At 43.9% G+C, this 20201-nt stretch overlaps 1 protein-coding gene across 7 annotated transcripts in view; it reads left to right on the plus strand.

Annotated features, from left to right (window-relative positions):
* Window positions 1-20201, plus strand: part of MAST4 (microtubule associated serine/threonine kinase family member 4) — a 1854902-nt gene that overhangs the window by 1798216 nt on the left and 36485 nt on the right. For all 7 annotated transcript variants that reach the window (XM_086960700.1, XM_086960701.1, XM_086960706.1 and 4 more), the window contains 2 exons: window positions 12342-12571; window positions 15635-15757. In XM_086960700.1, the coding sequence (XP_086816826.1) occupies window positions 12342-12571; window positions 15635-15757 (353 nt within the window). The remainder of the gene's footprint in view (window positions 1-12341; window positions 12572-15634; window positions 15758-20201) is intronic.

Below are 20201 nucleotides of genomic sequence, written 5' to 3' on the forward strand. Positions count from 1 at the left end.
CGGCATTTCATTTTGCGATTCAGCTACCACACCCTGAACGCGTATGAAGATAGGTATCAGAGTAAGGGTCCCGCTAAACTAACAACACTGTATAGGAAGATTGATGTTGGAGATGGGACTGAACGTGAGGCGACGGAGCTCTTCATGCAAATGCTTGAGGTCTTCCGCCACCTCGCGGAACAGAAACCAGAAGCCAAGGTTACGGTCCCTGAAACAACCTCGGCAGAAGTAGCCAATACTATGATGCCAATCAGAGAAGCGGCTCCTTACTGGATCCCGCCACGGGGCCAGGGAACGAGCGATGATGTTAACAATGAAAATGCAAAGGGGAGGGTTGTGTACAATTGGGTTTACCAACCATGGGACCGACAAGACATCCTAACCTTTAAGCAAACCCTGCCCGACTTAAGAAAGAACCCGACGGCATTTTATACCGAATTAGGCACAGCCTTGGGTTCAACAATAATGACTTTAGCAGATATTGACTTGTTCTTTGGGTTATGCCTGCCAGCTGATGTGTGGAAGCAAATCCGGAAGGTTGACCACACTGATCTGTTTGGACATACCTGGGACCAACTCGGTAAACTAGATAGACAGCGAGAGCCGGGGAGTAAACCAGTGAAGGACATACTGGAACTGCCAGACAAACTGGTCCAGAAGTTAAAAACCCTGGTCCCGGAAAGAAAAGTAGACTGGTCGATAGTCACGGCCTGTCGACAGAAACCCCAGGAAGATGTGTCAGAATACTTCTCCCGATTTGAGACCGTGTTCTCCGACTACAGTAGCCAAGACATGACCACCGCAACCGGACAGCACCTGTTTGTGCAAAATTATGTAAAGGGACTAACACAAGAAGTCTCCCAAAAACTGCAGACGAGTGAGAGTAGTTGGGGAGCCTCCAAACCCGCAGCTATCCTTCAGATGGCTCAGTATTACGAGCACCAAAAGAATGAGAATGATAGGGCGTCCGAGAAAAAGAAGAAAGATTTAAAGGAAAGGGTAATGATAGCCCAGATACAAGGTATAGCGTTAGGACGGGAACACCAAAGGGGGAACTACCAATCAACCACCCCCAGAGATCTACCTCCTAAAGATCACACCCCAGCACCCCACACTGGACGTAGAGATGTTAGCAATGACCAATGCGCCTTCTGCAAAGGGCTCGGCCATTGGAAATTCCAGTGTCCAGTTCTGCTAGAAATGAATAGAAATAGGGATTCCAGGGATGTGGCGGGTGGTCCGAGGAATAGAGTGCAGGGACGAGGGAGCCCCAACGACACCAATAATGACAGATCAGGAAGACCGAACACATTTGACCGTCCCCGACAGAACCAATATCAGCTATCCGAAGGTGAACATGCCCCCGACTTTGCATAGGACTGCCAGGGGCAAGGGAGGGATCCAGTCGAGCTCTGTGTTGACCAGCAAGGTCCTTATGTCACCGCTAAGGTCTTGGGTACAGAGTCTCCATTCTTGGTAGACACTGGGGCGACACGTAGTGTGTTATCAAAACGACTGATTCCAAGGGCACCCTTGTCTGGCTCACACATAACGTCGATAGGTTTCGATGGGACGCCCTCCACTAACCCCCTGTCCGTACCTGTTACCTTTGACCTAGAAAACAACACTACTGACGCGACATTTCTACTCTCCTCCAACTCCCCTGATGCCATTATGGGCATTGACTTACTGAAGCATTTTCGAGCTACCATTAGGTGTTCCCCAGATGGAATACGAGTCATCCTGTACGACAACCCAGACATGCCCAGATCCCGTCCCCCACGACACATGTGCTCCATAACTGACGCTGACCTGTCCCTGCTTGACACCCTGCCTTCGTACCTGTGGGCCAAAAATGACTCTGATGTGGGGCGAATGATGATTGATCCTATTCACATAACTGTGCGACAGGACGCTACGCTCCCGAAACTCCCGCAATATCGGATATCGCCAGAGGGTGAGAAGGCACTGGTAGCGATCATTCAGTCTCTGGTAGACGCAGGAGTGGTTGAAGAGGTGGTTAGCAATGTCTGCAACAGCCCAATCCTACCTATTGTTACGAAGCAAGGTGAAGGAGATGAGAAAGCGTACCGCTTCATCATCGACTTGCGAGAGGTTAACAAAGTGGTTGTACCCCAATATCCTGTGGTCTCTGATATCACCACCATTCTGACCCTCATCCCGTCCACTGCCACCATCTTCACTGTTATCGACCTTAAGAACGCGTTTTTCTCTATCCCCATCCATCCAGACAGCCGTTATCTCTTCGGCTTCACTTTAAAATCCCGTTCGTACCGATTTTGTAGAGCTCCCCAGGGGTACACTGAAAGTCCCAGCATTTATAGCCAGGCCCTCAAAAGACAGCTGGATGCCTTCCAGCTACCAGAGGGAGTGGTGTTGATCCAATATGTCGATGATATCCTTTTGGCGGCCGACACCACCCCACTTGCAACGGCAGCCACCGTCCAACTCCTACACTTTCTTGCAGAAAATGGCCATAAGGTCTCCAAAAAGAAGTTGCAGTTCTGCCAGCCGCAGGTGACTTACCTAGGCCATCTTCTGTCCAAAGAAGGGAGGAAACTTACACCCGACCGAATCCAAACCATCCTAGACACCCCCATCCCAAAAACACAAAAGCAGGTCCGCTCTTTGGTTGGCCTAACATCTTTTTGCAGACAGTGGTTGCCAAATTACAGCCTCATTGTGAAACCATTACTTGCCCTACTGACCAAAGATGTCCCCTCCCCGCTTCCTTGGACCGCTGAGTGTCAAGCCTCCTTTAAGGAATTACGGGATGCACTCTGTTCAGCGCCTGTCCTCGGAACGCCGGATTATTCCAAACCCTTCTCCCTCTTCACCCACGAAAGGGAGGGATGCGCATTGTCTGTCCTAACTCAATCAATTGGTCCTAAGCAGCGCCCTTGTGCCTACTTCTCCGCCACTCTTGACCCTGTAGCCAGAGCTTTGCCTGCCTGCCTTCGAGCAGTAGCCGCCGCTGCTGTCTCTATCCGTCAGAGCGAGGGAATTGTACTTTCCAACCCCCTCACAGTGCTAGTACCCCATGCAGTCGACACCCTCTTGAACCAGACTAAGACCCAACACCTGACTAGCGCACGACTGACAGGGTACGAGTTGACTCTGCTTGCACCCCACATCACACTAAAGAGATGCACGACTTTGAATCCTGCCACATTGTTACCCCTGCCTGAAAATGACCCTGACATTCCTCCCATCCACGACTGTGTGACCCTCACGGACGAACAAACTAGGAGTAGGGTTGACCTCCGAGACACTGCTTTCCCTGACCCCGATGGAGAGCTATGGGTAGACGGCTCTTGCATCAAACTCCCAGATGGCACCACTTCAGCTGCCTATGCAGTAACGACAGCCCGAACAGTAGTTGAGACAGCCTGCATCACACAACGATCTGCCCAAGCAGCAGAGCTGATAGCCCTCACCCGAGCATGCATCATAGCCGCAGGGACCACCACGAACGTATATACGGACAGCCAGTATGCCTTCGGAGTGGTCCACCATTTTGGGCTCCTGTGGAGAGAGAGGGGATTCCTGACATCCCACGGCACCCCGATCCTCCACGGAGATCTTGTCTCCGCTCTGATTGAAGCAGTTCTCCTCCCCAAACGATTAGCGGTAATCAAATGTCAGGCACACAAAAGGGTGACAGACTTAGTTGGACAGGGGAATGCATTGGCCGACATCACTGCACGAACCACAGCCGAGAATAGGACGGTGACACGCATGTACATGACCAGGTCACAAGCAGAAACATGGAGTGACACAAGGATAATGATCAGAGACATACAATCGGCCAGCACCCCTCACGAGCTGACTAAGTGGGCAAGGGTGGGGTTGAAGGATGAGGAGGGCTGTTGGCGAACGAAGGATGCAAGCAAATGGTTGCTGCCCGACTCATATCTGATTCCCATACTGACAATGGCTCACTCCCCCGCACACATAGGATCTGCACCCATGATCGAACTCATTTCCAAAGTCTGGCATAACGACAAAATCCCAGACTCAGCCAGACGCCTAGTTCAGCAGTGCCTTATCTGTCTGCAACACAACCCCGGGAAAGGAACTGTAGTGCCCCGGGGAGGGTTTGGGACCCCCAATCACCCCTTTGAGGTCCTTCAGATGGATTACATCCAACTAGAGAGATGCCAAAACCTGAAGTATGTACTAGTCATCGTATGTGCCTTCAGCAAATGGGTAGAAGCCTATCCAACCCGTGACAACACTGCCATGACTACTGCCAAAGTACTACTGAAGGAATTCTTCCCCCGCTATGGCCTTTGCCGAATTTTATGGAGCGACAATGGCCCCCACTTCATAGCTGAGGTTATCCAACTAATCCTGAAAGGGTTGGGGGTGAAGCAACGATTCCATGCGGTCTTCCACCCCCAATCCGCTGGTCTAGTGGAACGCCATAATGCCACACTGAAGCTGAAACTGGCAAAAATAGTGGCCACCACTGGACTTAACTGGCCGGATGCCCTCCCACTGGCCTTGTTATCGATGCGCTCCACTCCCACCAAGCACCATTTGACCCCCTACGAGGTCGTGTTTGGGCGACCGATGAATCTCTGGACTGCTCCCAAACCGACCTCCATTCATGACGTCCCAGACGTCCTACTATCTGATTATTTGTGCAAGTTAACTAAAACGTTGTCTGTCATTCATCAACAGGTGCAGCAGGCCATCCCCGATGCTTCCAGGGGCCCCGGCCACGACATCCAACCGGGAGATTTCGTATTGATACGGAATTTCCAGCGAACCAAGAGTCTGGAACCTCGGTGGACGGGCCCCTGGCAAGTGCTGATCACCACCCGAACAGCACTCCGGGTGGAGGGGAAGAAGCACTGGCTGCACGCGCATCATTGCCGGAAGGTCTCTGCAAACCTGACCACGACAGAAAACGTCAGCGCCCAAGAAGAGCTCCTGAGCAAAGACCGACCGATATTGGACTGTTATCCCGATACTGAGGCACTCGAACTTGCAAAATTCTCTGATCCCACTGTGCCATCCAGAGAAGGGTATTTCCTGCGTCGAAAGGAGGGAGCTTCGGCTAAGTAGGCCACGGACTAAGTTAAATCTCAGAACGGTGACCTACACACAATCAAGGGTCACCGGGAGAGAAGCTAAACGAAGTCTGTGGTTCTGCCCACTACCGAGCCCCTTGAAGGTGATGGAAGCGCCAAATAAGAAGATGATGGAAGCGCCAGATAAGAAGATGATGGAAGCAACGGGAAATACCCAGTATAGAAATCCAAAGACTGACAACCTGCACAAATCAAAGACAATTGCACTCTTCATTGTCTTCCTCTTCTGTCTCCTCCTCATGACCTCCTTCTGGATTCTGGAGGAAAGCACACCGGTTCATGAGGCATTGCTACCTACTGCACAGCCAACACCCCTGAAAGAGCATCACCTAATCTCTCTGTCGCCTCAGCTCCGAGAAAGGCGCAGGGAATTCTGGAACAATTCCTTCGTGCAACTGTTGCACCAACACAACCTTGCTGCAAATGCTACGAACTGTTGGATCTGCGGGTTGCTCCCGCATGCCACTGGACACTCCATCCCCTTCATCCCTTCACCCTTCTCAGTTCACGGCTCTTGCCTCGCCTGGTTGATCCTCATGCAAGAGAGCCACAGAGACAACGCCACCTCCAGCCGGACAGTGTCACACTTCTACTCTGGGTTCTGGCTGAACAAAACAGGAAAGATCCCAGCTGCCCTGTGTCCTGCGCTCGCAGGCGCCACCTTCATCAAAGACATTCCAGCCAAAGAACGAGTCGAAGTACAGGTGCTCCACAATCCGGCCAGAACCACCTTCACTCATCTGCAAAAAACAAACTACCGCCACTTTAACCGTGGCCTTGTCTGTTATAAATACGTGGCCTTATGGGGATAAATCCGAACTGACAAGTTGGCGAGACATGTTAAAAGGGAGGACTGTGGAATTTTAGTTTGCGATCTGAACATCATCTGCGCCAGCTTGTCACCTATGTACTACGCGCACGGCAGCCATTTTAGATATCATGGTCTCCCTGTCCACGATCGATCGCCAGCGTGCCCCTCTGACCTAGCAAGCATCCTCCGCGCACCCTGGCTCCCCCTCCCTCCTCCTTATGAGCACGACCCTTCTGCATGACCCTGTCCTTGGGAGTCACGCCAGCGCCTGACCAACACCTCCTCTCTTCCCATGAATGCCCCTCTGTTGATAAACCTCCCCTCTGTGCTGGATTGTCCACGCAGCATGAATACCCCTCCATTGATGGCCCCTCACCCCGTGTCCGACTGTCCACACAGGTCCGAGGCCACTGCATAAGCCGGGAGATATCATTTACTGACCCTTATTGTATGAGGTCGCTCTCCTTCAAAAGACCCTCTATTGATCCAAGCCTCCCCACCCCCCTGTGATATGATCAGGCGCACACATCCTAAGACTCGACGAAACACTCAGCTGCGTGATGACCCCCTCTCATCAGCAGGTTGAGGACCTCCATTGTGAAGGTATAAGGGGGTGGGATTAACACGAGGATTAAGGGGATGTCTTTTTCTTGCCTTACAAAGTTGTGATTGTAATAAAGGAAGGTCACATGCCATAAACCAGTGTATAAGAGGCCAGGCCTCCGAGAGGCTGTTAGAGCACCTCGAGACGATACCTTGTTGTCTGATCTGATGTGTTCTGCTCCGTCGGAATAAACTTCTGTTTCCTGCCTTCTGGTCTCCGGCGCCTGCCTCATTGCTTGGTAAACTTGAATGGTACAAGGGCGGTTAGCGCCGGGCAAATCTTGAGAAAGGTCTTAGCCCTACCTTTTTCTACAATATTAGATTCCTTACCTTAGAATATCCCCAGGCGTCAGTCTGGATCCAGAAACTTTTGCGTAGCAGTACCCCTGCGCGTCGGTAGGTGTCGTCTGCAGGCGTCCCCTGCGGCTCCGCGTCCGTCGTTGGCGTCGTGCGCCATGATGACGTCGCTGGAGTATATAGACGCCGCCTCCGCACGCTGACGTCAGTTCTTCTTTTTTCTGCGCCAGTTAGCGCAGATCCGAGAAGTGCAGTATTCCGGTCTTTTGACCAAGTTTTTGATCTTTGATCTTTTTTGACTATTCTTACGGTGCCGGTAGGATGCCCGGTTTTAAGAACTGTGACTGTGACCGTACGATTTTGGTCACGGACCATCACCGACTCTGCCTCCGGTGCCTAGGCCCCGACCACGACGTGGACACCTGCGTTGATTGCCGGGCCTTGATGAATAAAGCTAGACGGGAGCGGTCCCGCAAGCTGCTCGAGCTCCGGGTGTCGGCCCCGCGTCGAGAGCGGTCCCGCTTAAACTTACATGGCCTACATTTTAAATATATTGCACCCTGTTTTCTGGGCTGTCCAGGGCCTCCCCTAGCGGTGAGTTTTTGCATTAAAATGGAAGGTTTAGGCCTGGCAGGAGATTTACTTTGCAGGTCGAAATGGCAGTTCAAACCCATACACACAGAGGCTGCAGTGGCAGACCACAGACATGTTTAAAGTGCTACTTAAGTGGACAGCACAACCAGTGCTGCAGACCCACTGGTAGCATTATATTTACAGGCCTAGGGCACACATAGTGCCACCTTACTAAGGACTTACAAGTACATTACATATGCCCATTGGGTATAAGCCAATCTAGTATGTTTTTAAGAAGAGAGCACAAGCACATTAGCCCTGGTTAGCTGTGGTAAAGTGCACCGTGTCCTAAGGCCCACAGGATAACCCTACAGAAATGGGCAAGTCGAACAATGATCTTTCACCGCATTTGGTTTTAAGACAAGAGCTGGGGCAACTCCTTAGTAGAAAATATCATCAGGAAGACACTGCCCCTCTGAGGGTGTAATGATTACTGTGACTGGCGTAATGAGATTTTCAACCCAATCCGTGAGAACACCGAAATGAAAAAATAAAAAAGCTTTGACTGTGTTCTCTGGAAGTCAGCTAACCGAGAATCTGATGTGCTCGTTTCACATACTGGTTTCCCCTGGATATCCCACTGTTCTGCTCCCAAAAAAAGTTGTTGTAAATCTTGATCACGGTCAGCTGGCTGTTTTTTCCACTGTGTGCACTGTGCAGGGATTCCTCCTCCCGCTCCCAACTTTGTCTGCATTTTTTTCGCCTTTGGTACTGGTTGTGAGGCGGGCTTCTGCTGACCTTAACATACAACATATTCTTCATGATGTCTCACGGCAGCGAAGAATGGGGAAAAAAACAACGCCTTACAACCTAAACCCTGTACGGATTTCTAATAGAACAATGCCAAGTGGTGAGCTTTTTCGGAACATATCAGCTGCCATTCCTTGATTCACAATCTCCTGTGCCATTGATTCACCACATGCTGATTTGGGTTCACCAGAGGCTATGACTACAGCTTGCATACCCTCGCCACTACCTTGCTGTACAGGCTATCTAATTATAACAATAATCTTTATCAAACTTCTACTACACATTTAGAGCAGAAAACTAACATTGTTATCTAACTTCAACCTCATTATCCTTACATACAACCTACCTATGCAACCAGTCCCTCCCACAAGCATCTAGCACCCAATCCACCCGCAGGCAACCACCCACCCACTAAACCCGGGCTTCAGCCTCGCACTACCGAGGATTCACCACAGTCGAACTACTGAGAATGGTTAACTCTTACATATGGATTGTGCACAGCCTGCATGCACAGCTAATAGTTGAAGCCTTGTCCTGCATCCAATGTTTTCAGCCAACCCCCACCTGGACCGTCAACAGGGGACCAACTCACAAGCTTAACTACTATGATGTCAAATTCCCTTCCAATCCTCATTCACTACTATCGATAGCTCAGTACCAGTACCTCAAAATGAAGCTTACACAGTACCACATCAACTTGGTATAGACGCCTAATATGTACGTGATACTCAGTCATATTGTGTTACCACTCAGGGTCTTTTCTTTGCCCAGTGATCGTACTGCAAAAGCCTGTGTCTGTGGAAAGAGTTTTTTAATAACATATTAACACTAAGAGCGTCCCTTTGTGACACCCCTCCAGGGGTCAGGGTGTTCTTACCCGTGTTCTCTTAAGGGCCCATTCATCTCTATTTTTAGGACTTGAGTTTTGAATCCCCTGAGTCCTGTAATGCTGGCCACAACATTTTTCTTCAACATTGTGGTCACCAATCACATTGTTTGCATACTGCAGATAACTCTTGGAACCCGCAGTACCAAAATGATTGATGGGAGGGAAAGCTCCCAAAGCAAATAAGATTTTTTTTTAATGTTGGGAATCACTGAAGTATTGCGGTACCCAGCAGTACAGATGCCTCTAACTTTTCATTACACTTAACCACTTCATATCTACCTTAAGCATCTTTTTAAACGTTAATTCCTCCAAAACTACTGTAGTGATTTACACCAAATTAAAAAAAGCATACTTTCTGAGTAAAGGTGTCCTTGTCTGCCAAATTTGGGGAAATTCCCTTCAGCCGTTTTTCCTGTATTAGAGGGCAAATTTTCCTATGGGAGGTAAAATACTAAATCTGCATCCCCCCTTCTTTTTTTCTAGGCCATGAAGGGACCAAAGTAGATGAATGTTTTTAGATGGGGTGCGAGGAGGGAAATTTTATGCAGATTTGTCATATGGCACAAAAGTTAATAAAGAAAAAAGAAATGCCTTTCTTATGGAAAGTCTGGCCTAACTATAACTACACTGGTCTGTCTACTCATCTATCTCTGGGCCCACTTCTTTCCGTCCTTGGGGAGGTGTAGGGGAGCGAGTTCTAATAACATTATTGCACAGGCAGACATGCTGTTAGGTGTCAAAATCTCTTAACTGCCTTTCCTTTCATTATATCTTCGACTTTAGCTTGTTTTTCTTTCCTTTTTGTGCCTGTTCTTTATGGCAGAATTCGGCAAGAAAGTCAGCCTCGTATTTATTTTTTCAACCTAAAGCCCTGTGTACACATCTCTGAAGCAAGACTCAGCTGGCGACATTGTATTTTGGATGTAGTGAAGTCCTGTTTGTTTCGTAGTGGCTACCTACACGGATACTATTCAGAGATGGAAGTAAATGGTTCAAAGCCGAAATGTTGCCTTACGCTAGTACTTACATTCATTGCCAGCATAAGTACTATGCATTATTTGTTCTACCCAAATAATTTGCTATGTTTTCTATTGATTAATTCCCATTTCTGCTAAGCAATTGCATCACCCAACACAACACACTGTACAATATATTACGCTATCCTGCAGCGGACAGTACCAGCCCTTGTTTGATACTTGAATTGCAAGTAACGCCATTAGACTATTGATTGCAGAGCAGTCACATCTCATGCTATTTATCCTCATAGACTTGTTTTACATTGGTTTGTCAGGGGAATAGTTGTACAATGTTATTGGACTAGTACCTTGCTCGAACTACTCATTTGCTTAGCAGGAGCCATTTACAGTGTAGCTTAGAACTGTGTGAAGTTACATTATGTAGGTGTTGTATTTTTTAGCATGAACTGGAATTTGGTTATGTTTTATACTACTCCTTAGTCATGATCTAATTTGATTGCAAGGAGTGGTTTGGTGTCCTCTTTGATACATTTGCGTTGATAGCACATAACTTGAGGATAATGTTGCAAAGTAAATCTAAAACATAAATTGTAAAATGACGTATAGATCGACGTGATATGTCGTGTCTGATGGGAAACTTTGCAGAATACTAATTCTTAGTAAGTGCTCCCTAAGCCTCATAAGTTATCACTTGCACTGATATTCTCTTACATTTTAGGATTGTGACAACACCTGCCTTGATGTAAGGACTTTCTTTCAAAATGTATTTATCTTTGAATATAGATTGCGTGAGAGAGTTTATATTGTCAATAATTCATTGAAGCTACTAGACATTGTTATTCAAGTAATGAACGAATCAACCATTGTGTTATTTAGCACTTAATATGACAAACTTCAAACCAAATATTTTTTTAAACCTTATCTATCCATCTATCTAAAAAGTATTCTCTAGCTCTGTCTGTCCCTTGTTGTATAATGTTTAGGTGTTCTAAACAACAGAAACATGCCGACGTGGTGGATTGATTAATACAAGAGAGAAAAATAAATGAAATAGTAGTTTGGGCCTAAAAGTGTCAACTGTATCCTAGTTGAACAATGCCTGAACCTATAAAATATTCTTGAAGAAAAGACAGAATATAGTTTGCTGTTGGACAAACTTACCCCAGTCTTCATACCGCACATACGTATTTGTCTTTTTCTTATTCTCTGTCCACTATTCAGGTAATTTATTCTCTGCTGATAATTTGGCACACACGAAGACAAATCTAGCACGGTATTCTGTTAGAAGTGCAAGTTAAAAACGTTTGTGAAATCCAAAATGTTAATAATGAAACAATAAAGTTTTTTTATTTGTGGTGCTGGTTAAAAATGTTTCAGGCGTGCATACGTTGGCACTTTCTCATACCTACCCGTACCCATATGCCATTACAGTGGATACATCATTTCCAAATATACATATATTCAAAGTTCAGCAGAGGGACCGTATGCACCCATAGTCACAATAATGATAAAACCAGAACTGAATGCTAGAAATAACTAGAGGAGCAAACAAACCACTTAATTTGGCGTAGACCTTTTAGGGTATGCACACGTCTCATTTGAGTGCACCAAACAATGTTGTCGTAAATTCCAGTGGCGTCTATCAGTATTATAATTGCTCAGGCAAGAAGTTTCATAGATCCATTGTATTTACTTTTATCCTCATGGGTGATGTATGAAAGCACTGTGAAATGCTGGGGTTCAGAATATACACTGATTTTACTATCCTGACTTTGATCATTCGGTATGTGTGTTGTTTACAGCCTTCCCTTTCTTAATTTATTTTGTATATACTATCTATCTTTCTTTGTAGATAGATTCCTATTGCCTATTATGAACTTTGTAGCTAGGGAAGACGATAGTGTAGATCACTAAAAAGCATTACACATTTTTCATCTTACACACAACTTTTAATTGCACTATGGCTTCAGTACCGTCTAAAATACTTTGCAAGCCCATAACACACAAAATCCACAGCTCCAGATGAAAAACGTTTTCCCTTTTCACAGCCTGTTATTTTCATTATTATAATAAATATTCTCCAGTTGCACGCCATTGAAATGTTAAGTTATGTCCCTCGTGACCCATGACCTTCAGCAGCATTGTACCCTAATTTCATCAGGAAATTAGGTCTTGAAAAAACAAGGAGAACTTCATTATGATAACTGGACTCTCTTTTTGTGCATTGCAACATTTTAAAGGTTTCAAATTATTTCTTTCAGATATGTATGGTGCATCTCCACTCGGAAGTCCAATATCGCCTCATTCCCTGTCTTCAGATCCTTCATCCTCCAGAGATTCATCTCCCAGTCGAGAATCTTCGATTGCGTGTGCGAGTCCACAGCAACCAATCACCATTCATAGTTCTGGCAAATCATTTGGGTTTACCATGCAGGCTATCAGAGTCTATGTTGGTGACACTGATGTGTACACAGTTCATCACATTGTTCAGGTGAGGTCACTATTCTGTTTTTTTTTAATTATAGAGATATTTACTTTGCTTTTTGGGCACTGGACAAATATTTACTTAAATCTTTCCAGTAGAAGTTATGTAAACTCTTATTTTTTTTTAACACACATGAAACTACTCAATTGTTCTATTAAAGAATTTCAACAACAAAATTTCATAAAATAATATACACACTACCTTTCATACGTTTCGCAATGTGAAAGAAAATGAACCCAATACGCAGTTATAGTATTTCAGTGCATATCTGTCCTCAGCCATATATTCTTTCTTAATGTATTGCGTTTCCTGTTTTTTGATGCAAGGACATGACTTTCAGCTTGCTTAAAACATCATGCTCCAGCTTCAAGTTTGAAACTCAGTGACAATACATCTCTCAATGAAAATGTTTTCTCTGCAAAAAGACCAAAAATTGGAAATGTTTAAATGAGTAGGAGAAAAATATGAGGTGGTAACATTTATCTGTGAAACATTAGTTACCTTTTTTGTTTTGATATTTATGTTGGATTGTAACATGCTCCACTGTTTTAAAATATTATGTTTGCGAGAATAATAACCTAATCCAGAATCTTTCCAATAAGCACATGCCATAAAAGGTTGGAAGTATTTGCTTTCTTAGCAAAATAACTCCTGTGATGACATCATCAATTTCAGGTCTAAGGAAATTGAGAGGGGGGACGGTTTTTGAGACACCTTACTGTACAGTATTTGGGTATAAGGAAACGTCAGTAAAAATCACTGTAGAAGTAGAATTTGTTCACTTGGCTATATAAAAACATACTCTTAAGGAGAAAATATTCTTTCGTTTATTTTTAAAGCTCCATCATTTAGTAGCATCTGAAAGTAAATAAATTATAGCATCAAGGTGAATTTTGCTGAAGAAACGGAAGGCAGAGGTTATTTAATCAGGGCAGACTTGGAACAATCAGGGATGTATTTGATATATCAGAAATTGTAGTATTAAGGTGCTTCAGGGCATTTTTTAAAGATCTCTTTCACTAGCTTATAAATATTGTTGGTGATATCTGGAATTAAATCTTCTTGTAGACTACCTAGATGGTAGTTTTGAATTAGCCAGGCCTTAAAGGCCTTCTGATGTGTAGTAGGGAAGGCGCCATCTGTACAAACCAGGTAGCTCATTCCAGAGGTTACCCATTCTAGCAGAAAATGCCTTTCCAACCGAACAGATCTGTTTAGTTTTAAGCAAATCAACAGTTGGGCCCCTGAGGAGCATATGCAGCGTGATGGAATATTGATGGTGGGTTTTTGTACTAAATAGTTTGTCCTGCTGTGCTGCTTTCAATACAAGGCAGAGGAACGTAAAAGCAGTTTTCTTTCCCACCGGTAGCCAGTGCAAAGCCTCAGAGGCAGAGGAAAAGCATGGGAGTCCCTGTTGCAGTTTGTACGCCACATTCTGTACCCTTTGCTACTTTTTAAAGAGACTCGCATCTAACTCTAGATAGAGAGAGTTTCAGTAGCCCTTGTGAATAAGTATGGTTGCTTGGACTGGACCCACTACTTGATGTGCAGTTCTTGGAAGAAAGGACAAGATTTTTCTGAGCATCTTTAGCAGGTTGTTGCAACTCCATTTCATGCCAGATCAGTTCATTTACTAAACTTCTGGTTTCCCAGCTCGCTTTATACACATTTTAATCCTTAGAATTGTCATATGCTTCCTGATTGACCATTAATAGTTTATTGGGTTGGAAGCCTTAATGATATTGCTGATCCCTTAGTGGCCTTTCTAACATCAGATTTGTTTTTAGAAACTATGTTAACTTCTCCACACTATTAGTTCAGATTTTGTAGACAGATGTTCACTGTGATAATTCTCCCGCCTCCTGACAGAAGTCAGTTGGCGTTAAGTGATGCTCTGCCAGTCAAGTGCCTTTGAAATTTGTTGACAATGAGGAGTGACTGGGTAAGATTAGGCTGTGGGTTGCTCTCTGGCAACTCTTTGGGCAGACAGCTAAATACACCTTCATATAATTAGCCCGTTCTCAAGAGCCTTACATCATCAGAAGCAACATCAACTGTAATACTACTTTTCATTTGAATATACACTTAAAAAGTATTTCTTGATTGGAGTTGGTATTTTACCATGCAACATATCTTTAATCAGAGTTCTTCTGAGAGATGCGTGGCAGGAAACTGCATCAGAGTGTAACAAATGGATATATGCGCTACTTGAAAGTAGTTGGGATTTAGCAATACTGCCAGGTACCGCATCTGTGAGTGAAAGTTGAGTAGTAACGGTGAGAGGAAGGAGGTGGGCAGCTCAACAATAGTAAGCCAAATCCCTTGAATCATGATTACAAAAGTCACCATGTCAGTGATGTCATTGGTATCTTAGAATACATTTTGATAATTGAGGAGCTGCTGGCCTTGTGAATCAGTGATTCTTGATAAGAAGGCAAAGCTTCATCAATGATATCGTGACAGCACTCTAGCCAATGTGTCTCCGTTTCTTTAACTTTTGCTTTCTGCCCTATAAAGCAGACCGGCCAGGCTTAGCAAAAAGTGTGCTTATATGACTCAGAGTGTATAACAACGCATTTAAGTAATATGTTTAATCATAAACTCTTAATGAAGGAGTTTGTCTGAAGTAATTAGTGTAATGACTCTTAACATGTGGTAATGGGTTGTCACCCTGGATATTACAGTACCCGGAAGACATCTGTAAGTAGTGAATACTTATTCGGTCAGCTGATTTAATAAAACCAATGCATGTAAATCAATAATACTGTAGGTATTGTGTAACTTTAATCGTGCAGCATGTGGGCTACATGTAGATGTGTTGTGCCCTATAGATAAGTACATTTCATTTTGATTGCAGTTGAGTTACAGGTATACTTCATATTTCCAATGCTACACAATACTATAGTAAGTGTTCTATGAAGCACAAAGTTCAGTTATCTGTATTCAATCTACTTTACATGCATACAATTTGAAGGCATACTATTCTAAGTTTGTTTCACAGTTCAAAGTGTTTACATGGCAAATAATCACTTCCAATTTGCTGAAATAAACAGTTCTCTCCAATTTCAGAGCGTTGAAGAGGGAGGCCCTGCGTATCAGTCAGGACTTAAGGCTGGAGATTTAATCACCCATTTAAATGGAGAACCAGTGCATGGACTTGTTCATACAGAGGTTATGGAACTGCTGTTGAAGGTACAATCTTTGGAGCAGAAATGTGGCTGTCTTAGATGTTTTATATACTCCTAGTTACAAAATATGTACACATCCTCCCTTTGTTATACCATAAGCCAAACACGAGGCAAGACCTTTAAGGTAAACCGTCTCTATAATGCACTTTTAAAATGAGGTGCTTTGAGTTCACATCTATTGGTATCCTTGAGCCAGCTGACAATTTTAGAGTATATTTGACCTACAGGTGTGCTTCTTTTCTACTTATTGATGGTTACCTACAAGGCATCCAGAAAAGTCTCGGTTCTGTTTTCTACTGGATCCTGTCTAACTATGTTATTCAGTAAACCTTTACCTTATCATTTGTTTCATATTTTTTCTTCTATCAGAGTTTGCATGCCTTAGATCTCAGAAGAAGAATTGTTATTTACAGAGGCCAATAGTCGGAAAGTAGGCAGTATTTTTGTGTTCATATCCAGATTGTTCTTGGCTTGATGAAATTGACACTATCACCAGAACACATTGAGGGTTTCTGCAGTATTGTGTATATCATGGAGAAGAAAGCTACAATATTCCTTCTCACGACTGCGGCTACTGAGAGGGCCATCAGGCATGGAGCAGAAAGCTGCAACCACAGCCTTCCACCCAACAAGGAGGGCAGGGTGGGGCTCAGGCAAGAGCAATAACATGGCATGCCTAGCCATCCACAAGTGGGTGTTTGGAAGAGATTGGGAAGGAAAAAGGAAAGGAGCCAGAAGCTGAAGGAGCCAATGTTGAAAGGCAGTGAGGGAAAGAGGTGAAAGCAAGGAACAAGAACATAGCGAGGACCCAGCGTCTGGTAATTCACAGATAGTTAGCAATATTCAGATATGTAATTCAGCTTGCAATAGTTTTCTCTGTGGAGAAACCACTTTCCATACTCTTCTGTGAAATATGAGGGCATTTCATACAATTTCATATCTGGGATACAGAATTGGCTCTTATGTAGAAATCGACTTCAATATTTTGAGGATTGGAATGCCCATGCTAAAACTTTGTAATTAGCAATTAAGTTACAGCTTTGTGGGTGTACCAGCCACTTTGCATAGCCAAATATTTCACATTCCCCATACCTCCCTCCTTCCTAGACCGACCACCAAATTTAAGACCGAGGAAAATATGCCATGAAATCAGACATTCCTTGGTCAATAGTGGTGTGACTTGCCGACATCAAAATTGAGATGTACGTTTTGCTCGATTAAGAACTTGTGATAATTACCTCCAACCAAATGTTGTGTATCTCTGTGGAACTAAGGTGCCTCGCGCATTGTGTGAATTGTCATAGGCCCACTGCCCAATTTAAAAAAATGTCATAAGATGGCGAATTTGTGACAGTGATAAGTAACAATTGTTATAAAGCTCCCAAGTGTCTTTATGTGCCCTTTTAGTTGAACCTGGGTCAAAGTCAAAGCTGCAGGTTGAATACACCGAAGTGCAGACTGGGCTAACAAAGATTTTAACTCCAGATGATAGGTGAAATTATGGAGCCTCATTGAGTGTTGTGGGGTCAGTTCTCAGGCAAAATCTGAAGCAAGTTTCAGATTGACTAGACAAGAGTTCTCTGTGACGCAACCTTGAAGAAATGCAAAGGTGCCATTTACAAGAATGGGGTACTAAAGCAGGTTGACACTTGATTATATCAGACAAAGATCTGGCCTTATTTACATAGACTGACGTGGGATGCATGGTTCTTGTATCAGCAGCCCAGTTGCTCTCTGTTGGCTCTTTTGTGTTTGCTGAAAAAGACCTAGTATGGCGTGATTGCCACAGGTTGCCAATGACACTGAGCCGTCTTTAGCTGGGTTGCACCAGTTATTTTGGTCGAACTCCTTTTTCTTTTACACATTTTCATAGGCAAGATTTTGCTGGACAGAGCATCCAGCTTACAAAATGCTGCACAGTATTTATTGTTACACAACTGCAGGTGGGTCTGTTTTAATGTTCCCACAATGCTTCTGGCACTGCAATTAGAGTAAATGGTACCTGGATTCTTTCTGCTGGTTTCCCTCTGAAATCCTTATAGTTCATTTTGTGAATGAATGTTGTCTTAGGGCGCATCAGTTGCACTTGCCTTCTGTTGGAAAAGACAATCTTTTATGTGGTATACCCCAGTATTTTGCTTTCACTACCCTATTTTTGCTGAGCCCATTTTTTGGGGCATTAGTACTCTGCACACTTTACTCCTGCTAATCATTGGTAAAGTGCTTCTGCTCTCCCTTTTGAAAATTGGTAAACCCCTAATTGGCACATTCAATTTATTCCCTATTAAATGGAACTACATGTACCCAGTGCCTGTGAATTAAGTGCTATAAGTAAGCTGCAGCACTGATTGTGTCACCCACTGAAGTAGTAGCGTAAACCATTTCTCAGGTCTGCCACTGCATCCGGTAGTGCAGTTTTAAACTGCCATTTCGACCTGGAAAAATAAACTTTTTGCCAGGCCTAAACCTTCTTTTTTAATACACATAAATCACATCTAAAGTAGCCCCTAAAGGCTCACAGGACAGAGTGCATGGCATTTACATATCCTGGCAGTGAAAAACTCTAAAGGTGTTTTTTCAGTGCAGCAAACCTAGCTCTCCTTTAGACTCACACGGAGTTATCTTTTATATCTGTGTCTATGTGTGTATATATATATATATATATATATATATATATATATATATATACACACACATACCAGAGCCGCGCTTAGGAGGCCCCCGCATCACCAAGCTGGCCCTGGATACGCTGGTCTCTGCCTTGGTGGAATTTTCTTTGTATCCAGGTTGCTGGATTTTCCAGGGCTCACCTCCAGGCCCTGGAGGAGTTGGAGCGGTGCTGCAATCATTGATTGCACATCGGGCGAGTGGGATTTCCTGTCTTACCCCCGCAGAAAGGATTCCCGTGGCTTGAGGGGTTGATGCGGTTGGGGACTCGAGGAGGCAGCTGAGTTCGGAGGACACACTACTATTGAGGGCACAGCAATATGATGGCGCCTAATTCACCCCCGCATTACAGACCTGACATGAACAAAGCATTCTGGTACCTGTAGGCACCGTGACACTGGCGGCCTTCAGGTGGTATATGCTGATGGAACTTACCTTGGGGCGGAGCAACGCGCTAATCATCAGGAAGGGGCAGGATATTTAAGTCCAGATCGGCGCCTACTTCCTTTGCACACCCCTGGCGCTGAAGAAGGCAATTAAGACGCCGAAATGCATTCGCCATTTGTCGTGTGTTTGTCAGAATAAAGGTGCCTCCGCTGTTTCCCCTGCTGTGGCCTCTTCTTTCTTTTTGGAGGAGTTTGTTTGTCATATAAATTTATATATATATATATATATATATATATATATATATCTCGACTCCAAGCTTCCCCAGTGCCTCGTCGCACAGAACAGGAACACGGACTCTGAATTTGCCGGTATCAGATTTTCTTTATTTTATATTTGCATTGTGGAACGGTGCATGCCTCCGACGCGTTTCGGACACGAGGCTCTGTCCTTGCTCACTTATAAACGGGGAGGCTCAAACATGAATTTTGAAACCCACATTTCGCGCCAACATCGAGCAAGGCTTAAACATAGAAAACAGACATATCTTCTAGTACTGTTTCGTGTTAGGAGTCGGCCATCTTAAAATGTCTATTATACACCTTGTGACCAAAGCTTCATAATGCACTCTATATACATAGCACCAAACTAATAACAATTAAAATTACAGAATATTTCCCTTTAAACCTTTGATCCAATGTTTCTATATACAACATTTTAAAACATTGTTTGTTCTAAAAAAAAAGGTTTTTTTGCTAAAGTGCCTAGTGCCTATGTAAACATACGTTTCATTAAAGTGCAAAATGCAATATTACTATGTAAAAATACAAATATGTTTCATGTATATTACAAACACAATATCCAAAGGCAACTGGGAAAGCTTATGATAAAATATAAAAGCATTCTATTGGCTCAACGGGCAAGTAAAAATTGATTCCTATGTTTAAAGTGCAAAATGTTTCAGAAATGTGCAAACTTAGCAAGAATGGGCACAAATGCAAATTTGATCGTACCAATGCATAAATGCTTGTCAATAATATGCATCCCCTATTGTAATGCCATCAAGACAATGCCAATATTTAATGTCATATTTAAATGTGCAAATACATTAAATTCAATTATTCCATGTCACGGTTAATATTCATACCAATGAAAAGTTAAAAAAATTTACATCGTTAATAATAAATCCAAACAAAATTCTGGGGAAATGTATGGCAAACAACGATCTAATTATAGATGGCTAAATTTCTAGTCTCCTACTTACATATGCCATATGCTCCTATTGCGCCACCATGTGTATAAACTAATTATTTTATGTGCAGTGCTTGTGTGCGAATAACTGTTGATAAATAAAGCCCCAAAAAGAATTCTTTGAAAAAAGAATTATATAACAAAGG

Source organism: Lissotriton vulgaris, chromosome 3_1 (assembly GCF_964263255.1).
Source record: "Lissotriton vulgaris chromosome 3_1, aLisVul1.2, whole genome shotgun sequence".
NCBI lineage: Eukaryota > Metazoa > Chordata > Amphibia > Caudata > Salamandridae > Lissotriton > Lissotriton vulgaris.